The sequence below is a fragment of the Lissotriton vulgaris genome, chromosome 9 (assembly GCF_964263255.1).
Source record: "Lissotriton vulgaris chromosome 9, aLisVul1.2, whole genome shotgun sequence".
NCBI classification, from domain to species: domain Eukaryota; kingdom Metazoa; phylum Chordata; class Amphibia; order Caudata; family Salamandridae; genus Lissotriton; species Lissotriton vulgaris.
The window spans coordinates 145040254-145053634 of record NC_141697.1 but is presented as its reverse complement, the minus strand read 5'-3'; the positions used below and the strand labels follow the sequence as shown (position 1 = coordinate 145053634).

At 45.7% G+C, this 13381-nt stretch overlaps 1 protein-coding gene across 4 annotated transcripts in view; it reads left to right on the top strand.

The window, feature by feature from the left end:
• The window catches only part of MAPKBP1 (mitogen-activated protein kinase binding protein 1), a 921590-nt gene that overhangs the window by 587532 nt on the left and 320677 nt on the right, over positions 1 to 13381 (top strand). For all 4 annotated transcript variants that reach the window (XM_086937231.1, XM_086937232.1, XM_086937229.1 and 1 more), the window contains one exon: positions 5415 to 5506. In XM_086937231.1, the coding sequence (XP_086793357.1) occupies positions 5415 to 5506 (92 nt within the window). The remainder of the gene's footprint in view (positions 1 to 5414; positions 5507 to 13381) is intronic.

Below are 13381 nucleotides of genomic sequence, written 5' to 3'. Positions count from 1 at the left end.
CCAGGTGGTCGGCATGGCTTATGGAACACCACCACGCTGCATGCCTCAAGTCCTGTGGTAGGCACCCCTGGTCCCTGGCCTCTTAAAGGACTTTAATATAATGGGGCCCCAATTTGGAGGAATATTTCTTAAAGAATTCACAGGGAAACCCATTTGGACCCGGCGCCTTGCCGGAGTTTAAGTCTCCCAGTGCAGCACCCACCTCCGCGTCTGTAAATGGAAGGTCTAGGTCCGTGCGTGTCTCGTCAGAGCGTGTGGTGCTAGGTTGGAAAGAAAACGCTGCACCAGTGTCCTGCAGAAGCTCCCTAGGAGAATATAACTGCATAGTAATGCGCAAAACTCTCTGCAATGAGGGATGGGTCACTCTATATCCGCCCATTGGGCCACGGTATATTTGGGAGAGCCTGTGGTTGCAGGGCCCTTTGACACAATCTATGCATTAATTTACCGGACTTGTCGCCTCATTGATGGATTCTGCTGCGGGTTGCTAGCCACGCCAGTTGGGCCTCATCCAGCTGGGTATCGGCATGGGATTGTCGCTCTAACGTCAGCTGTCGGAGCACTAAGCCGCCCCTCTGCTTCTCTGTTCTAAATCCAGTAAGCGGGCCTCTGACCGTAAGAGCGATTCCTTCCGGGCTCGGCGAGCCGCCGCGCAGTAAGAGATATTCACTCCCCGCAGGGTGGGCTTCATGGCTTCCTAGGCTTCATGGCTTCCTATAAAGTTGCTGCCTCGGCTATGTTCCCCAGATTCATATCAAGGTATTGAACAATTGCCTGCCCCATGTGCTTCCTATACTGTTCATTCTGCAAATGAAATGAAATGAAATGAAATTTGATTTGTAGAGCGCATGGCTACCCGAAAGCGTCCCAGCGCTTGCTTAGGGAACCCGTCCTGGTATTCCCCTGCGAGATAACCCATTACTGGGCATCCCCAATGTGAAAGCCAGGCATCCCGCTGCGTGGGGCCGTTGTGGAGATTAAGCAAGCTATTGCCCAGAGTTACAGAGTGGGACTCCATGATTGGATTAGGCACCGAGGCGAGAATTGTCAGGTCTGGGGAAATTTGAGCCCAAGACCCGCCGAGGCGGGGAATTGAACCCTGGTCCGGGCCAGACCTCTGCATCAGAGTCTGCCGCTCCAACCACTTGAGCCACACTTCTCCAAGGGGATAAGCACCAACGAAAGGGTTGCTTCTCTGGGCCCAGCTGCACCATCAAGAACACTGGGGAGTGATCAGACAAACCCCTTGGGAGAATCTCTACTGCCCTCACCCATCCTGCAGTACCCAGCGGTACGAATATGTAGTCAAGGCGGGAATATGAATCGTGGGTTGTCGTCCCGTCACCAAGGCGTTCAACCTGGTACCGTGTGAAACAGCAGGGTAACCTCCCGACCTCCATCTATCCATGGACAGATGCATTACCCAATTCCAGTTGCCCCCTACGATTGTTAGTCCCGCGGGGATGGAGTTCATCGTGCGGGTGGTGTCTTCGGTGCTGATCGGGGTCCAGTTGCAGAGGGTGGTGGTGGTGGGCGTTGGTTCGGTGGTAGGGTGCGTGGTCTGTGCGTCGAAGCTGTTGTGTATGTCGGCGATCTTGCGTTGGAAGAACGAGGCGAGTGAGTTGCAGAGGTCTTGCGAGCGAGTGATGTCGTTTCCGGCGCTCGGGTTGGAGAACTCTTTGACGATGCTGAAGAGTTCCTTGCTGTTGTGGGTGTTGTTGTCCAGTCGTTCTTTGAGTGCTGTCTTCTTGGTGGCGCGGATCAGCCGATGGTGTCCTTTGTCTGGATGGAAAAACCTATTTAAATTTAATCACAGGAAGATTTCACTCTATTTGCCCTGAAGAAGTCCGTGGAGGACGAAACGTGTTGGCTACAATTGTGAAGAACCATAATAAAGATTGAACTTCCAAAAAGATCCAAGATTCTGCTACTGAATGTTTTTTCATTATGATACATTAACTTTGATTACTATTTATATGTTCATAAAATAATAGATTGTGTGCTGGATCAGCTGTGCTAAAAATTGTATGTTGGAACGATCTGTTGTTCCTGGAGATTTAGGGGAATAGAATCTCCGATCCGGAGCACCACAAAAACGGAACAAATTAGGCAAAATATAAGATAGGTGCAATCTCGCTTACAACCCCTTTCCCCAGTTCTCTTGTTTTCAAATACCACAGAGTATTTTTGTTTAGTACCAACCACAGCCTGTGTAGAGCTGTCCATGTAGCACACTCCTACTCCTGTATGGGTAAAATGTTTGAAGTTTTATGTGTTGCAAAAATTCTTGTATTTAAGATCTTTTTAAGCTTTACTTTGGTGACATTTAAACATTTAATGAAGGGGTTGACTTCACCCAACAATAGTGTAGAGCATGCTCATTAGGAAAACTAGCTTTTGTTACTTCTTTCATTTTAGGGGTGGGAAACACTGTAATTCGTTTTCTCCGTACTAAAGGATTCAGTATAACTGTCTGTACTGCAATGAGAGCTTTCTCAAAAGGAGTAATATGTTCCTTAGCGAAAGAATGTAAGTGTGCTCTATGTGCTATGGCAGTTGTATGTCCATCAGTGTTCACTACTTATATGTAGCCTAATGTGCTAGAGCCAACCCTATGAACTGTTTGTTTTGCTGTCCTGTGTTTAAGTATTTTGTTTGTAACAAGTGTGCTTGCGGTCCTCGTAAGATAGCTTGTGTGTGTATTTTTCTTTTCCAATTCTTTCCAGAAATCGTTGAGTAATTACTTCATACAAGAGCTTCACTTGCCCATTCTATTATGGCGCAGAATTGCTCCTGAAGTTAAGAAATCCCAACAGGGCTTGCAGCTTCCTTAGTTTACTTGAAGGTGATTAATGAGCACACTTCTGTAGGAAGTTTGATGCCAAAACTTTACCCCTCACTGTATAGCTCATATTCAAGAAAAAAACACATTAATATGTGCATTTTTAGATTTCCTTTAATTTTAAACCCATGTTGGGCTGAGTCTCTTACATGCAGGAGGAATGTTTTAGATATGATATATATTGTTGCCAAATATATAACCGTCAAGATGCATTATGGAACAGGCAGTCCCGTTGTGAATACAGGCATGTGCTGGGAGGCTGTCATTTAAGTCTTTTCAGTTTAAACTATTCATAATTTGGTCCTGGGGCATGTTTGCGATCATTTTGGCTCTTTACGGGGTCAGCTGTAATTTTTGTATTTGTGACACACAGCTGTGAACATGTTTCCTGCAACAGAGGTCAGAGGTCTGCCATCAGCGGCTGGGTTACTGGTGTAGCATTTTATTTGAGGTTAAAAGTTATGTCAATATACCGAGTTTATGACATGCAGCAGTGCAGCTTCATTTTAACAAAATCACATATTTTGTGTTTGATTTATAGGCACACACGAGTGATGGGCGCCATATGTTTAATGTTTAAAGTATTCCTATTAAGGAGGGTATTATACACAGTTTTGAAATTAATTTTGAACCATACATGCATTTAAAATTAATGGAAAGCATATAGACTAATCATTAGCAATGTGCTAATCTCATTTTGATTTAGGTTTTACTCATTATAGCATGTGTATATTGAAGCACTGTGCTTGTTAGTATTTCTTCTGTCTATCCAAGCCTTAAGTGGGAAGGATACTATATATACTTACCTGGTATTGGCTCCAATCAGATTGACAAAGGCTTCTGTGAAGCCGAAACGCGTCTCTTGTGCCTCTGGGTGGAGGGTGACCAGAAACAATAAAACAAGCCATATATATCCTAAACAGCCTCGAGTCCGTGCCTTCTTCGTTGGATCTTTCTGAGGAAGCTGGAGTGTGTGTATATATGTGTATATGTGTGTATATATATATATATATATATATATATATATCTATATAGGTTTCTGGGTGGGAAGGGTCATTTTAAGGTGGTAAAAAAAATACATAAAAATGTGTGTGTATAAACTCACTTATATTTTCCCACGCATGCCTTTGCGTTTTAATGGCATGCGTGGTAAAAGTTGGAGTTGCAATGGCAGTTTGTTGTAATGGCATTTGCGTAGTAATACTTGTGTTGTAATGGCACCCCGTGGTATTGGTACGCAATGTAATGTCATACCTAGCTACCTGTTTCTTGTCATAAATTAGTTGTCGATAGCTACCTGTTTCTCGATACTGTCGACAATGTCTACCCATACGAGTAGGCACCTATCGACAACGGGTCACTTTTCTCTATACTGGGACAATACCAACCGCATATAACCCTGGAATGTACCAAACTGATAAATTCTTACTGCCAACAACGTGCACTGAATATCAAACCACTGACAACTGAACAATAAAACAGGCCATTTCTCTTGGGAATGCCAGCATGATTGCATTCAATTCTCTAATTGACTTGAACGTATTTGCCTTGACAATGTACAGGGGCTGAACCATGTGTTGTCTGTTTCTCTTCCCTTACAACATAATATTGGCAATCCTTCACATGAAAATCAAGTTGTGAATCAAATTCCTTGCTTATTACAAATAAGATTGTGTTGTATATCCGAACGATATGAGGAATAAGTAAATGCTAGTGTAATACTTGACTTTGTTCCTATTGGCATTGAACTGCATATATGAATATTGATTTACAGTTTCATTAATTTGCAATATTAACTATATAACGTAGGACTGCCTAAATTCTCAATTGTGAATCATAAATGCATAATGACTGAAATTATGACATTAAACATTCAGTGTACTAAACGCTGAGGAATGTTTGGGAGTGCTCCCATTCCCGGTATTTATTTTAGGAATGACCATTTTAAGTCACTTTGCCCACATCCACAGGTAGCTGGTAGAGCACAATATTATTTATTTCTAAACACAATATTCATATTAAACAACTGTACCATTGCTATTAACTAGAATAATGATATAGATTTGCAATTTGGTGCCATGTTCTACAATTATAAAAAATATTACAATTGGGTTTATTCTTCCAAATGTCTGCACCTTTCCAGGTGAAACCTTATTGTTAATATGGTCTTTTAAAACTGTTTCCACAGTGTAGGAATAGGAAAATATTTTGAGGTGCGAAATTTGGATAATATATAATCTTTGTTCTTAATCTGTTTAGTATTAAAGCATATTGTATTACACTTGCTGACTTTCTCGAACAGGGTAAAATATAGACCTTAAAAAATATTAAACTTAAAACAAGAGGTTTGACAGCGAAAATTATTTATCCATAACAAACTTGTTTACTTTTCAGGCTCTGATTGCCCTATGTTTTATAAGCCTTATTTATTTGTGAAAATTGGAATAAAGCCTGTCTGGAGTATTGTGTTGTAATCCCAACTGTTATATGCGGCAACAAGATATAGACACATGAGATATTTCATAGTTTCTTTTCGTTGGAGTGACCCGCTAATGTTGTGTTTTTGCCACAGAGTGCATGAGTTGCAGAGCCACACTGAGATACTGAAAGTGGAGGCGCACGACTCTGAGATCCTTTGTCTAGAGTATTCCAAGCCAGAGACCGGTAAGATGATTGTATTTTAATTGAATATCCTGCTCAGTTTAAGATAAAGAAGCAATCTGAAAGAGAATATTAGTTATAGATTCCTTACATTAGAATTACCCCCAGGCATCTGACTGGATCCTGAGATTTCTTTTTTTGTAGCAGTACCCCTGCGTGTTGGTAGATGGCATCGGTCGTCTCCACGTTAGTCGTCTTCGCGTGATCACCGGGATGACGTTGCGCTATCTACTTAGATGCCGCTCTTGCGCGCTGGCTTCAGTTCTTCAACCACGCCATCCAGCACAGATCCAGAGAGAGAGGTAACCCGTAGTCACTTTTTGACTAACTATTTTTTTACTTTTGTTGACTTCTTTTTGAGTTGTTAACTCCTGGTGCATGTAAGGATGTCACTTCGGACCAGCTTCAAGGCTTGTGACACCTGTCACAAGTTGATGTCTGTAACGGACCCCCACCTCGTGTGCATCTGGTGTCTGTAGCGTGACCATGACCTGAAGTCGTGCTCCTACTGTCGGGCCATCAACCCGAAGTCTTTGTGGGAGCTGTCCTGAAATCTTCTGGAGGCCCGGCAGTCTGCTCCGTGCCTCTCTAGGTCCCGGTCGAGATGGAGGTCGCGGAGTCATCACCACCACTCATCTTCGAAGTCTTCGTCTTTGGGTAAGTCGAAGCACAAACAGAAGGAGAAGAAGCACCCTCGCTCTTCGCATTCTCTCTGTCTGTCTGCCAGCCACGACGCCGGATGTGGATGGTGGTCGTCCTGCGACTCTGCCTGCTGGGTCGGCTCTGAGCGTCCCTCCTTTTCCGGAAGCCGGAGCGACCCGTGCCCAACTTGGTAGTTTTTATGAAGGCCTTCATTCCATCTTTGAGCAGCCTGGTTCCTCTCTGCTGCAGGTTCTAGGCCTTCGCTCTTCGTGGCTCCGGTGCCGCAGGACCCCCAGGCATCCAGTCCTGGATCCGGATCAGCACTAGTCGACCTTACAACACCTCTTTTGGCTTTGAATCCACTGATGACACCTCTGCCCCCTCTGACGCCAGTTGTTCTCCAGTCGGCGTTGACTCCAGCCTCCACCCAGACCTGGACACCGAGCCGGACCGACGTTGATGGACGACGACCAGTACTTTTGTACCACTGTTCTATCCTGCCATTCCCCTTTGCCCTGAATGGCAGCCAAAAGAGGGTGAGGACGACTGGGAGGGGTCTGTTGACCCTCTAGCAGACCAGTTGAGTGAACCAGACTGGAGACAGGAGTTGGGTGACGCCAGTGGTTTGGACACTTCTCCAGACATTGGCATGCTTCCCCCCCCCCTACCTTGGCTATGGAGGAGGGAGCCTCTTGTTGTTGCGTAGGGCGGCTGAGGCTTTGAACCTTGAGCTACCTACGGTGGCAGTCAGGACCAACCACCTGACCGAGGTGCTTCGGAGCCCCTGCTGTGGTTCAATGAGGTCCTCACTGACCTTGTTTTGGGCATCTGGTCCAAGCCCAGAACAGGGACTCCTGTGCATAGGATGATTGCCAGATGCCATCGCCCGGCCCCGGGTGGCCCAATTTTCCTCTCCCAACACCCTTCCCAACACCCTTCCCCTGAGAGCTTGGTGGTCCAAGCCTTGCTTCTAAGGGCGCAATCCCTACTGCTCCCCCAGATAGGGAATCCAAGAAGCTGGGTCATCTTGAGAAGATGTTTTCTTCCGCCAGCTTAGGACTGCAGTCTTTGAACATCGCATGTGGCTTGGGCCGTTACACCCACTCTGTGTGGGACACAGTTGCACAGGTGCTGCCACAGTGTCCGGAGGAGGGCTGGCCCACTCTCCCGTGCAGGGCAGATATACAACAAGGTGTACCATGAGGTGTGCTGGACACCACCGACTAGCTAGGCAGAGTGATTTCAATGTTGGTAGCCCTGAGACGTTATGCCTGGCTGAGGTCCACTGGTTTTGCGGGCAATGTCCAATCGACTCTTTTGGACATGCCCTTTGATGGCCGCCGCTTGTTTGGCGACAAAGCGGACAACACGCTTAAGTGCTTTAAGGACTCAAGGGCTACGGCCCAATCCTTGGGTTTCGCGTCCACTCGCCCAGCGCAGCCTGCTTTTCGCCCCTTTCATGGATACTGAAGGAGTGCCCACCACGTTCCGCCCAGTCGCAGCTCTGCGCAAGCTGCCCAGTCTATTCACGGCCGGGGACGTGAGGCCCAGCATCATGGGTTTTGGGGGAAGCGGGTGGGCCAATCCACCAACGCCCCCTTTACAGCAGCCTCAAAACCTTCCTAGTCTGACCCTCCATGGCCACCAGTTGCAATTGGGCGGCAGGATCCGCCATCACCCTCCCACTGGCAGAAAATCACGTCGGACGGGTGAGTTTTGCAGATAGGCCGAAGGGGCTACTCCCTCCCCTTCAAGACTACCCCTCCACCCATCCCACCTCCATTCGCTCGCATGTCAGAGGATCACTTGGCCATTCTCTACCAGGAAGTTACGTCTCTTATGGCCAAGGGAGCCATTTCGCACGCCCATGTGCCAGAAGTAGTTTCTATTCCTACTACTTTCTGGTACCCAAGAAGGACAAAGGCCTGCATCCTATCTGAGATCTCAGGGACGGCAACCTCTACCTCTGGAAGGAGAAGTTCAAGATGATGACATGGCTCAGGTTCTGTCTGCTCTCAACCCTGGAGTCTAGATGTTTGTGTTTCCACATCCCTGTCCTGCCGACCCACAGGCATTACCTACGGTTCACGGTAGGCGACAAGCCTTTTTGGTTTACCATGCTCCCCTTTGGCCTTACCAGCGCCCTTTGGTGTTCACAAAAGTGATTGCGGTGGTCGCAGCTCATTTGCATAGATCAGGGGTTCCGGGGTTCCAGTCTTCCGGGGTTCCCATCTTCCCCTATCTCGACGACTGGCTGTTTAAGACGAGCTCGCCCCAGGCTTTCGTCTCCCACCTCCAGACTACAGCAGACCTCCTGCATTCACGGAGGTTCACTATCAACGTGCCCTCTCAGCAGCGCCTTTTCATCGGAGCGGTTCTGGATACTACGCAGTTTCAGGCTTATCCTCCGTGTCTGTGATTTTTGGGCTATGATTCAGATCTTTCAGCCTCTATCCTGGGTTTCAGTCAGAATGACCTTGAGGCTGCTGGGCATCATGGCCTCCTGCATCTTGCTAGTGGATCATGCCAGGTGGCATATGCGGTCTCATGATTTGGGACCTGAAGTTCCAGTGGGCACAGCATTGTGGGAATTTTTCTGATAGTTACCAGAAGGCACTGCACACCAATTGCAGTGGTGGGTAATGAACCAGGATTGGGTCAACCGCAGATCCCTCTCCCTTCCCCATCCAGAGTTCAGTGGTGACAAATGCATCACTTCTGGGGTTTGGTGGCCACTTGAGAGAGGCGGAAATCAGAGGCCTCTGGTCTCCAGTGGAGTCTAGGCTCCACATCAACCTTCTGGAGCTTCGGGCAATTAATCTTGCATTGAAGACATTCCTTCCCTCTGCCAGGGAAGAGTAGTGCAGGTGTTCACGGACGACACCACCGCAATGTGTTACTGCACAAACAGGGCGGGGTGTGCAATGTTCCCTCTAATATTTTTCCTCTGTGTGCGGCAGTGTAAGGTCTATGTGCGCTGCAACAATGGCTATGTGCGCCTGTAACCAGACCGCACGTGTTGGGTGCAGCGCCAAATATTACTCCAAACTTGCTTAAAAAAGTGAAAAGAGGGGCATTTTCTCACGAACAGATCCAAGTGAATGTTGTTAAGGCAGGTTTGAAACCGTCTCACATGTCAAATTGAAACCTTGGTAGCTATGTTGCTGCCTTTCTTTTCTTAATAGAGCTGGACTGTTGGTTGATTGTGTACATTTGTTCAAGTTTTCATGTTAATTTCAGCTCATGATGGGCGCTGCGATTAACATGAAAACTTTAACAAATGCAGTTTCAGGGCTGGGTTAGGGTAGGGCCGCATCAGGCTTTCGACTAACGCATTTTAATGCTAGTGTCCACATCACAGCATTAAAATGCATTAGTCCTGTATTCTATCACCCCTCTGACAATACTGCAATTGAGGTACACTGCCAATGTATAGGAGTATGCAACTGCGCCTTCAAATTTAGACTACTATGCATCAGAGATAGAATATTCATGAACAGCGCTGAGCAGGCTGGCCGCTAGCAGTTTTAGGCAACAATAAAAATGTCATGATAACTCTGGTGATTAATGTTCTTCCTAGAGATAGATGGAGTTTTGTCAAGTGAAAGTTTTGACTCATGGAAAGGTAGCACAGAGGGCTAATTTGCCTGCTGCAAATAACATGTACCATCCAGATCACAAAGTGCACATAATGTAAATGGGTCAGTGGGTCACTGCTTTTGTCAGTGAGATCCTTTTTATACGTGCAGTTTATAAGTCAAAATCCTAAAATAGGACTGTGAGTTATTAACTTTCATGTTTTCCCCAGTCTGATTATCCTATGGTTGCAAAAAGGGTTCATTTGAATAGGAATCAATTCTGGTTATTAAAGAGAAACCCCAAATCATGATATTACATTCTAATTTCAGTGTGCTTCTCCAAACCAATCACTATTAAACAATACTGCGTACTAGTATGGATGTCATGTCACTCCTGCACTTTGTAGTCCTTTGTCTTATGTAACATGTCCTATACAAAGATTTACACACATATGAGTAATTGTCTCTGTGTAAGGAGTGTTATGTAAAGTGCTCTGCCACCCTACACTGGTATGAGCGGCGCTGTAAATAGAGTTAAATTCATCTGAGTGAGAGTATGGTTATGAAGACTTGAGGGGCACTGTTAAAGGGTGGTAGTGAGGGAATCGGTGGTGGAGGGAGTCATTGAGAAGGCACCATCAAACATTGTTACACAGGGCTCCACCAGCGCTCATGCCGCCATTGCCCTTGAGACCAGTCCGCCTCACCCATTGGTCCCTCCTTTGGCCTGGTTTCAGCAGTAGTAGCTGTAACTCACCAGAGCCCGACAATGCATGATTTGCAAGCACACCAAACTAAGTTCACAATCTTCACAGTCTCTCTGCTTCATGCACAAGCACTTTTAACATGTGCTGCCTGCTTTGGGGCCACTGGAATTAGGCACCAATGGAGGACAAAATTATGCCGCAGTGTTGACTAAATTATGCAGCAAAAAAGAGGCTGGAATGTAATGCAGTATATTTTCCGATACTTTATTATTTTTACCGACGCTAACAGTCTCTGGAAAAATGTTGCCTTAGTAGTAGTAGTACAAGTGTAACATACAAATCCAGCAGTGGCAATCAGTCATCCTTTGCAATCGGCCCTCCACTTTGCAGAAACACAAGTCACATTTTTTGGTAACATTTAATCCGTTTGAGCTACAAACGATGTATTAGTTAAAATCGTCACATTCTGCAGCAGATGATGCATTATGCTGTAAATATTGCAGAACCAGAATTGTATAGAAAGCATTTGCAAACTAGGATATTTTGCCAGTCATGCTTAACTGCTCTTGTGGAAAAAGGGAGAAGTGCTGATGACAGAAGCTGCATGGCTTGGAGACAAATGGTTTTAGTCCTGCCAAGTACCACACATCAGGCGTTAGACTAACGCATTTCAGTGTGGTGCTCCGCATTACCGCACTGAAATGAATTGTCAGGCATATGCATAGTCAGCATCTGTCACTGTACTGAAGGCTGCCTAAAAGTGTGGCAGCTCGCAGCGCGCCTACTGTGGTTGGCGCAGGCAGGCTTGGAGCTCACCTGAAGGCTAACACTCACTCACTAACTAAATGCGCCACGCCGGCCACAAACCCCATACTGTGCGCTCCAACGAACGAAGTCCGATGAAAAAGCACCATACAAAGGAACAAAATAAAAAAAAAATCACAAGAATCCGAAGACTTAACCCATTCCCCAGGGACACCACCTCACACCCGACAATCACTAACCAGGACACTGCACTGCACCACCCCGCCACCACACATTGCCCCCCAGGCATGTGCTGAGCCACTCTGCACCCCGTGCCCTTGAGTTTCTGATTGCTAAGTGGGACTGTGGGAATTTTGTTACTGGAAAGCTGTTGGGACAGTCTGGGCTCGCGGGGGTAATTCTGTGGGCGTAACTTTGGTGGGGACTTACTGGGATGTAGGGGATTGGAATGTATGTTTCCAATAGTGGGCAGTTAGTCGGTTGCTGGCTGCCCTGCTTGTTGTAAAAGACTTACTTGGATTAAACCCCTTAATTCTACCTTGGCTCCTGTCATCTGTGAAGTGGTACATCCCTGAGTGGTGACGAAGATGCCAAAAGTAAGTATATGTCCAAGGAAAGTGTGCGGAAGGTGAAAGAGGGGGTTTGGGTTAGAGTTAGATTGCCTGGTATAATTACTAAGGGCAATTCGAAGTTTTCTGACCCCAAGAAAGTAGTGTGTGTGAAGGAGCGTGTGTTTAAGTCAGAGGATGGTAAGTGGTAGAACAAGGAGAAATTAGCGGTAAAAAGGGATCTAGGCTGCACACATATTTTGCATGATGTGATGGTAGGAGAGAAACAAACCAGAGGTAATCAGGTTTGTACCAGAACTCCGTGGGAAAGCAAATCATCAAGGTGGTTACAACATTAAACTCCTCATCTCTACCATGGCTCCTGTTATCTGTGAAGTGGTACACCCCTGCAAAAGTATAAACTGGGTTTGCAGATTATAAACAAACTGGGAAGTTAAATTCCCATTCAATTACACCTAGACACCATGCTTTCTGCTGGTTGCAGTGTCCGGCTACACACAGCTACAGATGCATGCACCAGCACTAATAACTTCTGTACAGGGCAACGGAATATGGCAGATAGAAACACTGCCAAAGAGAACATTATGTTGTAGGTTAAATGGCCTACAGTCATTTTCCGCTGCATGGACCAAAGACACCATCCTGTGTGTCACGAATAATTATGCAAGCTAAAAATCTTGGCTTTGCCAATAGTTGCATGGTGTCAGTGCATATTTTGCTCCTGCACAACCTTAAGGGAGTCTTCCATCATCTGCATGGTGGGTGATTTCATGGGGCAAGTGGACAAACACTGAATCAATTCTATATGCTCTTTTTCAAAATATAAATCTTCTTACTCTTCTACAGTGCGAGACTCTCCTGCAAGCCCCCTCCATACAAGACTTGTGCTGAAAGCCCGGAAATTTTACAAGACAACTTGAAAAACGTGAATACGAATATATATGCTCTATATTCACCAGCAAGGATTGACATTTTTAAGGGAAACGGACTCTAACTTGCTCTACACCAAAGACAATCTCCCACTTTGCAAGAACAAAGACAAGAAATCTGTCAGTTAGTCCTTGACCCATCAGCTGCCTAGCAGAAAGGCTAAAACAATGCATGACCTGGACTGGACTAGCATGAACACAAGTTTTTCTCGAACCACAACCAAAACATATGGATCTGTATAGATCAAAGTTATCCTCCTGATTTCCTGTGGCATACTGGAAACGTGCCTATTCAACAACTACATGCACCTCCTGGCTCAGCTTTTAGAGCAATATTAAATGAACTTCAAAATGTACTACAACATTCAAATTTACTTCAGGCTGAAAAACACACCTGAGAATCAGGAAAGCGTTACTTCATGCCTAACCATGTATTTGTCATGATGAAGGAGGACATTCTCTTCCTGTATCTAAACATGGGAACCTAGTCAAAACAACATATGTTTCGGGAAAAAACTTGAAAAGCAAACTTCTCAAACTCACAAAGTCATGGTGGAATATGGAGATCAAATTAAGAATAGCAGGATAAATTCTTACCCTACCAGATCAGAATCTAACCTTCTAAATTCTTGCTAGAGCACACTGTTCTATCACATCAACGTCCAATGCTAGGAAGCATCCAAAAAGC